The sequence below is a fragment of the Rattus norvegicus genome, chromosome 19 (assembly GCF_036323735.1).
Source record: "Rattus norvegicus strain BN/NHsdMcwi chromosome 19, GRCr8, whole genome shotgun sequence".
NCBI lineage: Eukaryota > Metazoa > Chordata > Mammalia > Rodentia > Muridae > Rattus > Rattus norvegicus.
The window spans coordinates 14,648,893-14,666,756 of record NC_086037.1 but is presented as its reverse complement, the minus strand read 5'-3'; the positions used below and the strand labels follow the sequence as shown (position 1 = coordinate 14,666,756).

Here is a 17,864-nt window from a genome sequence, read left to right as displayed (position 1 = left end):
TGGATCACTCTTCTGTAACTTCACATGAAAGCCTTGTGCTTTTTGTGTTTTTTTATTTTTCTATTTTTTCTTACTTATTTATTTATTTATTTATTTATTTATTTATTTATTTATTGTTTTATATGTTGTCAGGAAGATAGTTCAAGTCATGGATCTGCCCCCAAAATCTGAGCTTTGCTACTAATACTGTAAACATTATTAGTGTATGCATTCAATAAAATAACTTGTTTTTTTTTTTAAGTAGGATAGATGCATTTGTGTTTTGTGGGGTGATCCATGAAACAGGAGTGAAGATGCTTGTTTCTTACTCTGTCCACTGAGTTATGTCTCCAGGCTTGTCCTACTCCTTTGGCTGCACCCCCCCCACACACATCTGCTGACTATTTTATTTATCAGATGAAATCATACGTTATAGCTTAGGGAGGCCTGTAAGCAATCCTGCTTTGGTAACTTAGGTGCAGAGAGGAGAGCCCCACACTCAGCCTGAGGGTGCATTCACTGGTGGATCCAATATTTCAGTTTCCTCTGCTAACAGATCACCACATTGTTGCCAGGACCATAATGAGTGCAATTCTTTCTCCTAAGGAATCTGGTGGCAACTGTCAAATGTTAAGCACAAAGCTTCAGGTTGTACCTATAACACACACCCACATCGAAACCTACCCTACAGGCTATTTCTGGGTGTGATTTCATGCACCTGCACATCATGAGACAGGAGACCTCTTTGGCTACTTATAGGAACTGGTGTGATTTCTCAGTAATCTTTAATGGGTAATATTGCTGACTGAGGAGAATTTGAGGTAGGATGAAACATTTCTGTGCAGGGACTGGGGAGGAAGCACTCATTTAGATACACAGCAATGACTTAGGTTTTTCTAATCAAACCTAGAGCCAAATTTGACTTTGGAAGCATGTGGTGCTCAGTGGCTATGCCACAGGGAAGTCTCCTGAAAAGGGTCCATCAGCTTTTGCTCAGTACAGGGAGAACATTAGCAGGGAGGCAAAGTCTGTTCTCCGTGACATCAGCAGACCCTTCGTGGACATTCTATTGTCTCCTAGAGAGACCTTGGAATCCCTGTGATGTCACCAGTATCGTTGTGACAACCAATTCCCTACATTTTCTCTTAGTGTCCAAAGGATATATCGACAGGCATGTTTGCCCGTCTTCTCAGGCGCTTTGGGAGAGTTGATGTTGATAGAGAAGAGTCTAGAGTGAAGCAAACGAAACCTAAAGGTAATGATGGACTCAGGACATGGGGAATGTGGAGTAAGTTCTGGGCAGTGTATGTTGAGCTTCCTGTCAGGGGTGAGTGTGGGGGCCTTCAGCTGGCCTTTATAGCAATGGGCCACAACCACTGGAACATCTCCACAGATATTGAATTCCATGATTATCACAATTCCTGAAACTCAAGGTTTTCACATCATTAGTTTCTCCATAACCACATAGAGGATATGGCAATGCCTATGCTATTATTGGGTGAACTTCTAGTCTTGACTTTTACAGTGCATTCGGTATGTTAAATTGATATAATAACACCATCAGGAGGCATGGAGGGTATAACTTTTCTGAATTAAACAGGGCATCAATGTACTTCACTTTCATTGCTTCTTTAAATTCAGTGACTATCTGACAGTAGTAAGAGGGAGAGAACTGTGCTCCTGGCATGACCTTATATTCTTAGAACTCCTCTGACTACCTCTGGCTGACGGGGCCAATCTTACCTTCATATATTAGACGTTCTGTGTAGCAGATATTTTTCTAAAGTAGCCAAACTGTATGGAGCAGGTAAAGAAAGAGCCTGTAACCTATTAGCACTTCTGGGGCATTTGTCATTTCAGTAGGGGGAATTAATAAGTCTGTTGACCATGTCCTCCCCCTACATGACTTTTTAATGCAAAGTTATTGGACTAGAGTAACAGTGTAGGATATCTGAGTATCCCTGATCAATCAAGTCATTGTGGATGCTGAATTGATGATCTGACTTCTGAATCCAGAGGGGTAAGGGTCCTGAAACCAGGTTGTAGCCTGCGTAGCTGATAATAATCCTGGAGAAGGCATCTCTCTGTTACTTGTAAGCCTGTGTGGGCGGGCATGGGGAACACCTGGCTGCTTACATCTCTTGGTCTCTATATAGTAGTGGGGGAACTGTGATCCACTTAGGATGCCGCTTACACATAGACCAAACTACTTGCAGTGACACTGGCTTTCAAGCATGTTCTCCTGTTTGGACCTCACTGTGGTCTGTGTATGCTCTATGCATTTGCCCCATGCGGGTTCACTTGTGTTCTTCTACCTACAGAGGCCTGCAGACAGACGTCATCCCTTGAAAATGTCCTAAACAAGGTGCAGGCCAACGAGGAAGAGGAGAGGCTGAATAGAGAACTGGAGCTAACTACCAAGGAGAGAAATGAGCTGACAGATCGCCTCCTTTATGTGACAGGTGGATCCATGAGCAAGAGGTATGCATTGCTCCAAACAAATGACCTTGTTCTAAACCTCATCTCCCATAGTGAGAAGCTTCAGAACCTGACCCTTACTGAGGAGTGAGATTGAAAATGGACTCTCTGATTCAGCCTGTTGAAAATCTGAACTTTCAATCTGAGTGAAGATTTCAGGGATAAAGTCACTGGAGCATGAGTTCCCAGTGTACAATTGGAAAGCCCTTGACAGGTGGTAGCTTTGCAAGGTTCTAGGTGCTGTGAGTTTGTGGAGAGTGTTTGTACTTGCTAGGAAGGTGACTGAACCCTATCATCTCCTGGCAGCAGCCTTAGGTGACAGGTCCCACAGTGTTCATATCAATGCTTAAGTAGAAGGCCTGAGGCTCTGGCCTGCTCCTTCTTGTCTCTGTGCCTTACACTCTGAGACAGTAATGGTGCATGCATTTCTACTGATTCTCATTGTGCTCTTTCCATATTTGTCTCTCTTTCTCATTCTCTGAGTCTGTTTACTTTTCTTTTCTTTTTTCTTTTTTTTTTTTTTTTGGTTCTTTTTTTCGGAGCTGGAGACCTTACTTTTCTTTTCTTGTGGGTGTGCCCCAGTTTGTGTGTCTGTGTGTGCACAGCTTTGCATGCATATGCACAACCTTTATATGTTTCTCTATCACTCCACCTTTGGAATTTAGGGGTCTGTTTTTTGACCTCAGGATTTACCTTTATAATAGTTTCATGGAGGTGTAAGTGCTTTATTTTGGAAGCCCCACTTTCAACAGCACACTTCTTTGCCTGTGTGGTCACATTTGTCTATACATTTGTATGCCTTGGGCAGATTATAAGTTTGTGGCAATATCTGGTCTCATCTCCAGAATTATGTGTACTGTCTGCCTCTAGAATATTAGTTATTCGGCTTGTAGCATTCCACTTGTCAAAACAGGAAAAATGAAATCAGAGGTTTCTGGATGTGTGTGTGTGTGTGTGTGTGTGTGTGTGTGTGTGTGTGTGTGTGTGTGTGGTTGGGTAAGCCCTGTGGCCTAGGCTCTTGACAGCATAACAGGTTTGAATGCAGATCCAGCCCTCCTGATTGAAAAAAGTGAGCCAGGGGACCCTTTATCTGGGTGCTTAGTTTCTGTTGTCCTGGGCACACAATTCCAAGTTTCTGAAGCTGAAGAAGATCCAAATATGTAGAATTCAGAAAGTGTCCTTCCAGGGTTGGGGTAGTACAGGACACAGCCTGAGTTCCTATAATCCTAAACCTCGATGTTCATTGGGTTCTATCTTCCTGGGGCCAGCCCCTACTTCAGGCCAAATCCATTTTATGAAAACTTGAAGATAAAGGAGAAAGAGGTCATGTCATTACTGCACAACTTAGACACAAAGAACACTGAACATCGTGAGAAATTTCAGGAGCTCAAGAAGGAGATTAACTTCTATCGGTAAGTACTGGTCAGAAGGGCCCATCACTTGTAGAATATCCATTGCTGCCTCTCTTTGTTCTGGACTGGAGAGACTGCAGCTCTGGGTCCATGTCTTCTGCTGTTTAAATATCACTGTGCCGTGGGTCTTTTGTACTCAGATTCGATTCCATAAGAGACTGTCAGTTATCACCACAGTCTATGTCTATCACAGATGTCTATGCATCTTTAGAAGGCTCTGGATAGAACTACACTGATTCAGGCATCAGAGTGTTATTAGGCCAACCTGTGGCTCTGGGGTCATACCAGGTTTAACAAAGCTCAATGTGTGGACCACATGGTTTGCATGACCTCCCTTGGTTCTACTGTCCTCTTGTGGTTATTTGCCGCCTTCTAATTGATGTTGCCCCGATGCATTGGGCTCTCATGGGTAGTTGTAGATCCCTTGTTCTTTTGGAGAGACATGGACTCTTATTGGTGCTTGGGTCACAGAAACAATTTATTCTTCTCTGGATTGGACGTTTGCTGTTTGTGCAGCAGCCTTACATGTATGGAGATGTATTCTATGAAGTCTTTATTGGTATCTGGGTCCTGGTGGACTTTGTGGGATTTGGCAGTTGGAATGGGAGGAAGAGGCTTCAGGATCTTACTATGCAGAGTGTGTTTCCAGCAACCTGCACAGCCGGCTCCTGATGGACCAGGCATGTATGAAGAAGAAGTTGGTCACATTGAAGCAGGAGAGCAAGGAGTTACAGCGATATTTGTTTGAGTTGAACCCGAATGATGAAGACGAACAGGAGAAGACCAGCAACCTCCAGACCCAGCAAAATGTGGTAGGAACAAGCAGCTGAGTCAGATTAACAATGTCTGATACCATTTGCCTATTGGATACATCTTTGCTTCCCCTATCATCTTTCTAATCTCCCCACACCCAATCAGTCATCCACCTCATGTGATAGAGTTATTCATTGCTCTGTCTATGCACAAGTATTCTGGGATGTTAACCACTCTTCAGAAACTGAATTATGGGCAAGTACACTTCTCTGCCCTTTTTGTAACTGCAGTCCAGAAATGGTGACAGAGGAATAACATATCACATGACTGCATCTCCCTGTCATAGATTGGATGCTATGAAGAGTTTTGAACGAGTTCTTGGTCGTGTGACAAAGGTCATACAGGGGTCATGTGATGGTTGGAAGCACCTTGTAGGGATAAGAACCAAGTGCAAATGGCAAATGAGTCCTGGTCATTGGCTTTGATCTCAGTATCATGTGGCCTTCTCCTTTCTTCCTGCAACCCAGTTAGGTCTCTTCTCCTTTCCCCGTTCTTGGTTTTCACTGGTAGAAGTCTGAGGAGCAGCTTGTTCTCCCACAGTACTGTGAGGGTTGCTGGTGATGTTCCCCAGTCTGCAGAGATATCAGCAATGATTTCAGTGAAAAGATCAGTGCTGTCTGTCCAATGCAGCTGAAGGGACAGAAGGCAGCAACTTCACAGCTGGTATGAATGTCCCCACCAAATCAGTGTCTTAATAGCTGCCTTCTCCTCCCAGGTCTCAGGAACTGCAGGAGACATGGAATAGGACAGATCCCAAGAAGACAGCCCCCTGAAGAGTGAGTTTCTCTGTCAGGAGTTCCCTGCTGACGACAATCCTCAACAGTCAAAGACTTTTTTGGGGAGAATATTCTTCTTCTCAGTTAATTTCCTCATTGTATAGAGACCCTAAATTTATGTATCCGTATGCCAGCCTGTCTCATTGAGGTCTTTCTCCTCTCTCATACAGATAACACCATTTGAGAGACATCTGAGGGGACTGCCTTGACATCTCGTGTCCTAGAGGAGAAACAGCACTACAACTGTGTTTCTAAATGTTCATTAAGAAAATGCTGTTAAGAAATATTTTTGGTTATGATTTTCATTGAAGTTTTCTTTTTGTTATATCATAGTTATATATTCTTGTTACTGTTTTTCATTTTTTATACCATTTTAGTTGTTCATTTTATGCCTGTTTTTTGTAAATTGTATTCCTTATGAATAAAAATTGATTTGTAACTCTTGACTCTTAAGACCATCTTATTCAAGGGTCCTTTCCCCTCCTGTAGACTTAGAACTGATAGCTGGATATGGATCTTTGCATGGTCCAGGCAGCATGAGTAAATAGGGAATTTAAAGCCACCAAGGTGTACACAGGGTGATAGTGTCTTTTGTGTGGATAATGTGACTTTTTCTATGGACACACACTTTATGATGTAATCACTGACATACTGTATCCATGCTGTCATGTGTTCTGCTCATCCTAATCTATATCAGTCTACAACACACATTCCTTATTGACTGTTTGCCCAGATATTGAGTAACACACACTCATGCCTGTAGAGCTGCAGAAAAAATGACAACTTTCACAAAGGAATATAGAATAATCCTAATCGAGAACCATGTGCCTCGGTTTTTCTTACAATACAGCATTAGTATTAAACCACAAAGATAATGACCATCAACGTCATTTTGGGAAATAGGTTTTTATAGGTGCTGTTTCACTTGATCATTCATATGCTGTGTTTTTTATTGTTGCTGATTATATTTATTTTTATCATGTAACTCAATGGATCTTTTTTTTTCAAATGTATGTCTGGGCCACTCCTGAGTGCATTTCCCTCATGATCCAAAAGAGGGAATAGCATTCCCCATTGTAGATGATTGTTAGGGACCATGTGGTTCTTCTGAGAGAGCAGCAGATGCTCTAACCTGTGAGCCATCACCACAGCTCCTGTAGGTAGCTTTTGTCCTTCCAGGGCATGTGCTATACTAGATGGACGCCATCATCTCCCATTAAGGAGAGAGATCTCAGGAGATGTGTATGTACAGGTGGTTGAGCGGTGCCTGCTCAATGTGGTAGCCTGCTAGGCATCCACACCGGGCTCTGGTGCCTCCACTGCTCATTGTGCATTCAGGATCACCCTCCAGCATCACTCAGTTTCAATTCCAAACAGATCTTTCACTTACTATCGATGATTATATACAATAAGCACATCTGATAAAATACAGAAGAGACTAGCCTCCTTCTACAGGCCAACTTGGCATAATGAATTCTTTTGATAGAAAGCAAGATAATTATCTTAATCTATGCAGTTTAGGGAGGTCCTCAAGAGCACCCATAGTGAATGCAGACTGCAGCTGTGACCACATGTTTCTTTTGCAGAGCAGGTCTGTGCAAGCCCAGAACTTAGGTGGGATAGTTCATGTTTCACCTTTTACATGGAAATCTGTGATCGTATTGAGAAAGTATATTTTCCACGTGACTCATTTACAATTTATGAAATTAAACTGACTTACTGAGAGTGGAGGTGACTCAGAGAGATAAAGTGCAGAAGACTTATTCAGTATGTCTGCAAACAGATGCTGTCTCATTAGGGCTTTTCAATGCTCAGCAGCTAGAGAAGCAAGGGAGAGGCATTGGTGACTCTCAAGCTTAGGTCCTCTAGTCATTATAAGCTGAGCATGACACAAAAAGGGTCATAGGTATCACACTAGAATCTAGTAACTAGATTTAACCAACCTATCACATTAATGCTATGTTTGGTGGTATTTTTTGCTCTCTTAGGACCTGGAAGAGGCTTGGGGTTTTCTAATCCTACTCATAATTTATTAATCTTCCCAACACTATGTGCTTTGTTCTGTTAATGCTAACAGCGCCATCCAATACCTAGGATATTTTCTACTGACATGTGTGACATGAGACAAAACAGTCCATGTCATCCCTCACCTGAATAAACTTCCTTAGAGGCCAGTGTAGTTGGAGGGTCCTTCTTTCCTCTCCAAGATCAAGAAACATTTCCAGTCTTCAGACAACTGTGTCAGCCATTGTCCAGTGACTGTCTTGAGATGTCCACATTGTGAGCTGAGTGAGGGCAGGGCAGGGCAGGGTAGGGCAGGGGATTGTGGCAGGGCATTTTGGCAGGGCATTGGGGCAGGGCATTGGGGCAGGGCATTGGGGCAGGGCACTGGGGCAGGGCATTGGGGCAGGGCTGGGCAGGGCAGGGCAGGACAGGGGATTGGGGCAGAGTCCATGAGATTTCAGTAGGCAACAGGCCAGCTGGGGCTAGTTTGGGTACAGGGCTTCTAGTGTGGGTGTGAGAGGAGGAAATTAGGAATGGTCAGATTCTGATGCAGCATATAGGGGGGAAGGAGCTTAGACCATCTCAGTGCCATATAGGGACATTGTAGACCCTGATGGGCACTGTGGGGATGGTAGGGTCCCATATACTGCTCACTGCAGGTGTCAGGAGAGCATACAGTGGCTCTGTCAGACTTATGACAATCAGGCAGGCACTGGGTGCAAGTGAGAATCATGGGACAAGCCCTGTGTGCAGCCTGGTTTGGGGACATTCCCAGGTGCCCCATGGACAGCAAATTAAAGGCAAAGGACACAGGGAAGCCAGCAATTCCCATGCACAGGACATACATACCTGTAGATCTTTCTAGAATTTCCATAGACTATCTGTCACTAGTCCTCATTATAGAACGCACCAACATTCTGCCCTCTACTTCAACTTGGTGAGACAGCTATTCTAACTCCAGCAGGAAGGCCTCAGGGAAGACAGTAAGAACTCGCAGGTGACCCCTTTTACTATTGAAACAGGGTCTTCCTATGGAGCCCAGAGTGGCTGTAGGATACTAATGCTCCTGCCTCACAGTGACTAGAATTCCAATCAACCCTCAAGAGCAGTTGATTCATCACTAGATCAGACTAAGGACATGTGAGGCCCCAGGGTGCTAGGATTACAAGGGTCCTAGTAAGTTTCTCCAGCCTAAATTACAACCTGAGTCAGTGCTGCTATTTGGGACACCGCCTGATGCCCAGTGACATCACACCTCGGAACTCTTTGTCAAACATAAGCTGTTATGGGAATGAAGTACCCACACAATAAAAACTGGTCTGGACACTCCTAGGTCAAGAATCCCCTGTTGGAAATGCCTTGGACCGCAAAATTTTAAATTCTAGATCCTTCTGGCTTTTAGAAGATTTATAAATACAAAAAAAGAAAGATGGGCATAGTAATTTAAGCCTGTGATCCCAGTCATGGGAAACTGAGTCAGAGTGATGGAAGACTGTAAGTTACAGGCCAAACTGTGTTTCAAGAAAAAAAAAAAAAAAGGCATGGTGAAGGTTCCGCTCAAGTGGAAACCAAAAGGGTTTCACATGGGCCCTGCCATCCACTGGTCACTACATCCACTCTCATCACCACAGCCACAGGCAGACACTGGGGAACATTTCCCACTGTCTCTCTTTGGGATGCAATCCACCCCATGATTCTATGTGAGGAATCCCCCAAAGGTTGCATCATGTGAGGGACCTAGAAAGTTCCAGGATTGGGAGAATTTAGGAGTTTATAATTAGGGATGATCTACAGCTGTGGCAAAGCCTTTTCCCAGCACATGGCAGCCCTAGGTTTGCCCCCAACAGTAAAAATAAAATCCCCCAAAATAATTCAAACAAAATATCCTGAAGCCTGTGCCCTGACCAGTCTCCTCAAAAGTGCTAGGAACCTGGGTCCACATTTAGGACCCAGCACGACCTCTGTGACCCATGAGAAGGGATCTAATATGGGAATTAGTACAGTATGACTTATCCTTGTGGATACCTTTGGTGACAATAACCACCTGACCCCTGAAAACCCATCTACTTGGGGGGCTCAGCACTCATGTCACCCAAAAAGCCCAGATCCTAGGGCCAGCATGGGCAGGTGGTGAAGAAAGTTTGTCTCTCGTGAACATCAGTTGCCGCTCCTGACCTGACTCTATCCTCAGGAGACAATGTCACCCCAGAAAGTGTGGGTGTCAACGGCTCTTCCCAGGCCAAGGCTGGAATACTGCTTAAGTTCCACAATGCACAGCAGTGCTCACTCTAGACCTAAATGTTCTACAGCTGAAAGGGGTGGGTGTTCTGCTGGCCACGCCCCTCCCCTGCAGTATTTAGTGCACTCAGAGTGGTGCTTCAGATGTGAGGGACTTCTTGAGGCTACTCCCATGGAGAATGGCAGATTCATCAGAACGGGGCACAGGGTGAGTTCAGAGCACAGCTGGGAGGAATTTAGGGATGCCAAGCCATGACTAAGACCAGATCCTGGGCTGACAGGCAGTTGAGCTGGAGAACTGGCATCCAAAGTGTGACTGCCTGAATTCCTCTTAGACCAAAAGCCCTGGATCTGAGCTACTTTGGTGCGTGCTCCTAAGTGGGGTCCCAGACACAGCTCAGAATTGGGGCTGTGCATGGACTTTGGTGCTGGCAGCAGGTGGCTTAGCCATAAAGTGCCGAGCTTTCCCATCTGTGCCCACTCAAACTGCTCTGTTTCATTTTAGGTGTGTTTGGTATAGTTTTGAGACAGGTTATCTAGTAGCAGCCCAACTCGCTTTGAGCAACACTGTAACATAAAAATAACCTTGAATTCAAGATCCTCCAACCCCTCTGTCCCAAGTCCTGGAATTAAGACCTCCAGCTGTGACCATTTTACTGCAGCATAGGATCCATCTGTATTAGAGTGAGCTTTGGAAATACTGGAGCTCCGACTGTTCCTTAGAATTCAGGTTTCCTTAATTCTTAGCAGGAGTTTTGTGATGATGCTGATGAGAGAGTCAGGAGTTACACTGGGAGAGGTAACAGTCCTGGCAGCCCTGAGTGCTCAGTGAAAGTCAAGACAGAAGCCTGCTGATTAGCACCTGAGTGAAAGTGGGAGGATTCAGAGTTCAAGAACAGACTCAGTTACATACCTAAGACCATATTGCAACATTTTTGTTTCATTTTTGGCTTGTTTTCTTTGAGACAAGGTGTTAATATATAGCCCTGGCTGTCCTGGAACTCACAATGCCTCTACCTCCCAACCGACGGAATTAAAGGCATGTGCCAACATGCACTGTCACTAATTAATTTTTAATTAAGCATGGTGGCACAATCCAGTAATCCCAGTGCTTAAGAGGCCGAGGCAGGCAGATATCTGGCTTCCTGACAAGTCTGATCTACAGAGAGCCTGTCAGAATAGCCAGGGCCAAACAGAGAAACCCTGTCTCAAAAAATAAACAACAAAATGAATTTGTTTTAAAGAAGAGAGGAACAATTTAACAGAATTAGAGGCAGAGAAACAAAAGGTAATGGGCAGTGCAGAGTCTAGCTTCTGAGATGAAACTGGACACCATGGGGTTAGGGTGGGGATTCTCATCTTGGACTGGGAGACAGAGGGTTGCTTCAGGGATGGAAGGCTCAGTCAGTCATTAGTCAGGATTCTGAATCAAGAGGGTGTTGTAAGATCCAAAATGTGTGAGCAGTGTTCTGCATGAGACTAGAAGAACCTGCCTCCCCATACAAAACAGCCAATGAAGAGTAATCACAAGCATACATCTGGAGGTCCACAAGAGGTTAACGTCCACCTTAGTGTGGATTATTCAGAGCACAGGTGGAGAGGAGTAGAAGAGCTGATGGTGGCTGAGGCAGGAGAGGAGTTCGGGTGTGAATTTGAGCCAGGAAAGGAGCTTGTAGGTCGGGCAGAGCAATGAGAGGTCTAACAGCATAGCTGTTGAGATCCTTCAGATTAATTTGTCTTAAGAGCCTCATGCCATAGCCAAGGACAGGAGTAGATCTGACTATTGGGTGGCTGGGCTCACATAGCCCAACAGGTTTGGCCTTGCATCTGTGAGATTCCAAATCTCTCCCTTTAGACACAGCCATGGAGAAGGTGTAGCAGTGAAGGTGCAGATGGCTTTGCAATGCTTGGCTTATGGTGTTGAGTACTTCATGCTCCACAGAGCTAGGAAATGTCCTAGAAGCCAGGGAGGCTGAGCAAGAGGAAGACAGGTTTCTGGGAGAGAGAAATGATAACCAAAGTCACTAAGAACTTCCTGAATCACAGTGTCTGTTAACCATATATTTTATTTACTTATTTTTATGGGCCTGAGTGTTTCACCTAATAAATGCTTGTGCACCATGTGGTATGTGTGGTGCCCGTGAAGTCCAGACTGATTCCCTAGAATTGCAATTACAGGTTAATAGGAGCCACCATGTGGACACTGGGAACTGAACCTTGGTCTTCTGCTCTTAGCCACTAAACCAACCATCTCTTCAGCACCACCCCCCAATTGTATAGTCATTAAGATTTAATCATTTGGCCTTCAGTATTTGAATTAATACAGATGTGACAAGAGTTATAGTTAACATCGTGGTTCAGGTATAGACAGGCAGGCATCTCATTGTATACAAAATATGAATCCTTCCTTCCTTCCCCTCTTTCTTTCACTTCTTTCTTCCTTCCTTCCTAACTTTCTTTCTTTCTTTCTTTCTTTCCTTTCTTTCTTTCTTTCTTTCTTTCTTTCTTTCTTTCTTTCTTTCTTTCTCTTTTTGTTTTATCTTGGAGACAGTGTTGTTTTTTGTGTAGCTGACCTGGAATTAGCTCTGTAGAGGAAGCTGCCTTGATTTCAGAAATCTGTCTGCCTCTGCCTCCCAAGTGTTAGGATCAAAGGCCTGTGCCACCACCACCACACATCCTTCTGTTTAAAGGAAAAATGTAGTCTTACAGGGCAGCATGAATTTAGCCCCGGTATAGACATTTTCCTAGGCCTCAGGAGCTGTAGAGTTCATGAAGGATTTGCTGCCTTCCCCTTTAGCCTGGCTAACTATGAGAGCTGCACACCCATGGGTGTTTGCTTCACAAGAGTCTGGAGGATGAGGGTCACAGGCTGAGGTAACTGTGTAGAGCAAAGGATGCTTGGTGAAGGTCAAGTGGGTAAAATGATGAAATGCTGAGAGAAGAGGCCTATGGTAGGCACCTCCTACACCTGAGACTTCCAACCCAGAAAAGCAGGGGGTAGAGAGTGAGGATGCAGAGTGCACACAGGTCAGGACAAGGCCATGTTACTGAAGCCTCCATGTGTGATGGGCAGGCTCTGGGGCACCATGAGGGACATCAGGAGCTTCTGCACTTTGTAGAATTACAGGGTTCCATGTTACCTCACATGCCCATGATTTGCCCCCTACTGCATGGAGAAGCCAACACCAGAAGCCTCCAGCTCCCAGCCCTGCTTTTACCATGTAGGTTGATCCAGAAGAGCTTGGAAGTCCCTGGACCTGGAGCCTCAGGTGGTTGTGAGCCACCTGACCCTGGTGCTGGAGACTGAACTCAAGTCTTCTGCAAGAGCAGCAAAGACCCGTGTGCTGCCTGGCCCAGCCAGGGCTGTGAAATGGTGTTTATTTTCATCTGAACAAGCCCAACAACAGTTTAGGTCCCTAGAAGCCACATAAACCTGGATGCAGTATGTCTGTCATCCAGCACTTCCCACAGGGAGATAGGAGCCTAAAGTGGACAGTCTCTAGGATTAGGGGGAAGGGCTAGCCTAGCATACACAGCCATGGACGAGAGGTAGAAGGTGAGACCTGTGCTCAGGTTGTCCCTGACCTTTACACAAGCACATGAGCACCTGTACTCACAGAAACGCCATACAGACATACGTGAGAAAAGAAATAAAAACAAACAATATTGAAAATACAATATACTGGGGCTGGAGGGAAGGCTCAGTGGTTAAGACCACTGACTGCTCTTCCAGGGGATCTGAGTTCAATTCCCAGGAACCACACTGTGTCTTATAACCATTTCTAATCTCATCTTCTACCCTCTACTGTTGTGTCTGAAAACAGGGACAGTGTACTCACTCATATGGACAAATTAAATAGTTTTTGTTTTAATCCTTTTCTAAAAAAAGAAACCCATCTGTGACACATGATCATTGTGTGATTCCAAATGTCCCTAAGTCAGTACAGTCCTATTACTACATGGTGCACCAGTTGTGTCAGCCTTGGTAGTAGAGTGGCACAGTTGAAAAGATGCTGGTCACAGTGACCAGGCAGCCTAGAAAGCTCACCATGAGCAGAGAAGGCTGTGCTGTGTCCTAGTCCTCTACCCCACACTGCCCCTCATCCTACGAATAGAGCAAAAAAGAACAGATGAGGAATCTTCCAGGTTTCTTTCCTCTTTGATTTCTTTATTAACCTAGCCCCTGTGCTACATGTAACCTTGTCACATCCTCTGTCCCATCCCTAAGCCCTCATACCTCTCAGATAAGAGAGGGATCTTGCTTTGGGGGGAAGCTCTGGTCCCTCTCTGTCCTAAGAGGCTCTGAGCCATCACTGAAAGAGAGTCCTCTGAGGATTGAGGGAAGTCCATAGCCAGTGCTCTGACTTCCAGGAAGGTTTGAGGAAGGTGGTCCTCTTCTTGTGGTGCCTCTAGTAGGAGCACCCCACACTTTGGCCCAGCTCCCACTATCAGGAAAAGGCGGGTGGCTCTGGTCTTTGCACAGCTCCAGCGGAATGAACAGTGTATCTCTCCTCTCTCTCTTGGAGGAAGTCTCAGCCTCTGGTGCAGGTGATGTTCCCAAGGCAAAGGATAGGGAAGTGCAGAGTGAGGACGCACAGGATCCTTTAAAACCTTGTCTGCCTTGTCTTCATTAATTTTTCTGTTTAATTTTTATTCCATGTGTATTGATCTCATTGTAGGGGTGTGCATTCCAAAGCATGAGTGTTGAAGGTAGAGGAAAAAGCATGGGAGTCACTTTATCCTACCGTGTGGGGTCCCAGGCTCTGAACCGGGTTGTTGAGCTTGGCTACAAAGAGCTTTCATACTGAATTTCCTGCTGGCTCTGATTTCAGGGAGAGCGTCTCATAGAGCCCAGATTGTCCAGTAAACTACTGATCATCCTGCCTCAAGTATTGCCATCTAGTTCATGAAAGGGTTGAGTTATTGACACGAGGAACTGGGGATGGGCAGAGGTGCATGACTGAGGTTTTCTCTGCTCAGAGGCATGCCTTTGGGGACTGATAGTTTTCATCACTGAGATGTCATTTGACTGCAGTGCTTCTCTGGAGAGAAGGAGTCTCTTTTGCCAGGGCATCAGGCTCTCCAGACAGGCCTGGAAGGTGGAGGTCTAGAGACCAGGCCTGCATTCCTCTTCAGAAGCTGCATTTGCCACTCTGGACAGTGCTATAGCACAGGGTCACATATCCAGTTCTACCCTGAGACCTGCTGATAAAGAATGTCTATCCTGGGACAATGTCTATCATCGGTTCAAGGTGTGGCCCAACCAACTTATTATGAAGGATGATAGTGGTTGGTTGAAAAAGGCAGTAACTTTCTATGAACCATATATTAAGTTTTTATGTATACTAAAATTAACAATGGAAAGAACAGTGGTAGGAGAGGAAGCTAGAGGACAACTGCTGAAACTGCTTGCTTTTGAAAATGCTAATGAAGAGTACAGGAGAGCATAATTACCTATAAAGGAGACTGGGGATATTAATGCTTATATAAAGGCATGTAAGTATATCTTCTCTGAAAATGGAAAGATGCATTTTTGGCATGTATTGATCCAGATAGAGTTATTAAATTATACATTGAAATACTCTTGAATATCCTATAGGCACTTTAGCTCAAGATGAGTTGCCTTTAGAGTGGATATATATTAAATTTAACTTTAACAAAACATTAACAACATATGAGGAACAAATTTCTTTAATTATTCAGCAAGGCATACAAAGACCTGTTACACTGTGGGGATATGATTGTGCTGCTTTTGTTTTCTCATTAAGCAAAAATAAAGTGGAATATTTAATGCAGACGTCTGAAGTTTTTCAATTAGCCATGATTTCTTACACTAGAAATACTGAATTTCATTTTCCCCATAGTAAATTCTGGGATTGCTTAAGAAAACAAAAAAAAAATGTGATAAATACACTAATTTCTGTTGATCCTTTACCATCTGCCGTTACTGTGTTTACAGATGGCTCCAAGACCAAAGATCTAAGACAGATGGCTTATTGGACCAAAGATAAATTTTGGGGACAAGAATCTTCTTTTGGGTCAGTACAACAAAATGAAATATTAGCAGTAATTAATGTATTGCTGGATTTTACTCATGATGTAAAAATATTATAGCCGAGTCAGCTTATGTTGTAGGAGTAGTACAGAATATTGTAACTGCTGTTGTTTCTACATCTAAGCCTATATTAAATGTTATTCTCACATATTAAAGGACTATTGTTATTCTGAAACTCTAGAATATTTATTACACATATTAGATCACATTCAAGATTGCCAGCATCTTTAACACATGGCAATCATATGGTAGTTCAATTAGTGGCATTTGGTACCCCAGAAGAAAACATGCCAATACAGGATATTTGCATATTAAATATAAGGTTCCCTATTCTGAAGCCAAACAAATTATTGCTAATTGTCGTATTTGTAAGCCTTCACTTATAAAATGTATTCCATCTGAAATTAATCCCAGAAGAATGCAACCTAATACATCGTGGCAGATGGATGGAACCCATATTTCTGAGTTTGGTCGCCTTTCATATATACATGTAAGCATAGATAATTTTTCAAAATTTGTATGGGCTACACCATTGCCAGGAGTACGCACTGCTCATGTTATACAGCATCTATTGGAAACTTCTGCTGTTATGGGACCGCCTTGTAAAATTAAAACTGATTATGGACCAACATATATTTCTTATCAATTAAACAATTTTGTCGGCTCTTCCGGGAAAATGGCGACTCCTGAACGTGCTCCAGAGTTACCACCTTCCAAGGAGCCTGCGACCTCCATGGGCCCTGCTGGGGAACCCTGCCTGCGGGGCCAGCCTCAGCCAATGCACAATGTGCTCCCTGCCCCGAGGCTTCAAGCCCCCAGTTCCTGAGGACATGGGGCGGCAGAGTTTGGCGGAGCTGTGGGAGAGGTTGAGGTGCCAGGAGAGACTTTTGCGCAAAGAAAAATTCATTTGCAAATTGCCCGACAAAGGTAAAAAGATCTCCGACACCACTGCCAAACTGAAAGCTGCCATTTCAGAAAGTGAAAAGGTCAGAGGGAGAACTGAACTACTTCATCCTGTCAGTGTTGACTGTAAGCTAAGGCATAAAGCATCCACAAGAGTTGATACCGACATAGACAAGGCCCAGAATTCTGACCTGATGCTTGATACTTCATCATTAGTTCCTGAATGTTCGTCAGTAGACATTGAATCATCTAAAACAACCTCAGAAACTCAGGGACCTACACAGCTCACTCACAAAGGCAATGAAGAGACTTTGGAGACTGGCTGCACAGTGAGTACCAGCCTGTCTGTCAGCATCACAGCCCAGGCTCCCCCATCTGAAGTTAATGAACATCTCCCCCAGCATTCAAGTCAAGAGGAAGAGGTTTCCAGCAGCGTCGACAGTCTGTTAATCACTAAATTGCAAAAGATCACAACTGCAGACCAGACTGAACCCTCAGAAGAAAACACCAGCACTGAGAACTTTCCAGAACTGCAGAGTGAGACTCCTAAGAAGCCTCATTACATGACAGTGCTAGAAATGCGAGCTAGAAACCCAGTGCCCCCTCCTCATAAGTTTAAGACCAATGTGTTACCCACACAACAGAGTGACTCACCAAGTCATTGTCAGAGGGCTCAGTCTCCTGCTTCCTCAGAAGAGCAGCGAGGCAGGGCTAGGCAGCATCTTGATGATGTCACAGCAGCTCACCTTCTTCTGCTCCACCCCCTGCCTGCACAGCTGCTCTCCATAGAAGAGTCCCTGGCTCTGCAGAAAGAGCAGAAGCAGAATTATGAGAAGATGCGGGCAAAGCTCGCAGCACAGAAACTAGCTGAGAGACTGAATATTACAATGCAGAGCTCCAATCCAGAAGGGGAGTCTTCAGGGAGATACCGAGAAGTGAGGGATGAAGATGATGCCCAGCCCTAGGACGAATGCTGAAAATGAGCGCTGGGAGATCCCGGGAGTTGACTCTTGAGCTTACATTGTCTCATCCAACTTCCTAACAAGTATCAAGACAGTGTCAGACCTTGTTGAGGGACAGCAGTTTAAGTTACACAAAGGTAGCTACAAAATAAGAACCCAGTTTGTCTTTCAGAAGATGATCTTCACATGCTTGAACAGTTCAATATTTGAACATTGTGTTTGGCCATATTGTGTTATAGTTTTG

At 44.4% G+C, this 17,864-nt stretch overlaps 2 protein-coding genes across 2 annotated transcripts; both read left to right on the top strand.

Annotated features, from left to right (window-relative positions):
* Positions 1 to 1,108: 1,108 nt before the first annotated feature.
* LOC134483358 (disks large homolog 5-like) lies at positions 1,109 to 4,867 on the top strand. The gene is made up of 4 exons (XM_063278657.1): positions 1,109 to 1,234; positions 2,301 to 2,460; positions 3,726 to 3,869; positions 4,519 to 4,867. Exons 1-4 carry the CDS (start codon positions 1,153 to 1,155, stop codon positions 4,697 to 4,699), a joined length of 567 nt encoding a protein of 188 aa, XP_063134727.1. The 5' UTR covers positions 1,109 to 1,152; the 3' UTR covers positions 4,700 to 4,867.
* An 11,673-nt stretch (positions 4,868 to 16,540) lies between these two features.
* LOC134483125 (DNA-directed RNA polymerase II subunit GRINL1A-like) lies at positions 16,541 to 17,623 on the top strand. The gene has a single exon (XM_063278363.1). The coding sequence runs from the start codon at positions 16,541 to 16,543 to the stop codon at positions 17,621 to 17,623; it is 1,083 nt and encodes a 360-aa protein (XP_063134433.1).
* Positions 17,624 to 17,864: the final 241 nt, after the last annotated feature.

What these genes read in the sequence shown, in the direction of transcription:
- LOC134483358 (XM_063278657.1), top strand. Translation starts at nt 1,153, where the DNA reads ATGTTTGCCCGTCTTCTCAGGCGCTTTGGGAGAGTTGATGTTGATAGA. An exon ending in GGTGGATCCATGAGCAAGAG is followed by an intron (nt 2,461 to 3,725) that starts GTATGCATTGCT and finishes TCCTGGGGCCAG; the next exon opens with CCCCTACTTCAGGCCAAATC. An exon ending in AAGGAGATTAACTTCTATCG is followed by an intron (nt 3,870 to 4,518) that starts GTAAGTACTGGT and finishes GTGTGTTTCCAG; the next exon opens with CAACCTGCACAGCCGGCTCC.
- LOC134483125 (XM_063278363.1), top strand. Translation starts at nt 16,541, where the DNA reads ATGTGCTCCCTGCCCCGAGGCTTCAAGCCCCCAGTTCCTGAGGACATG.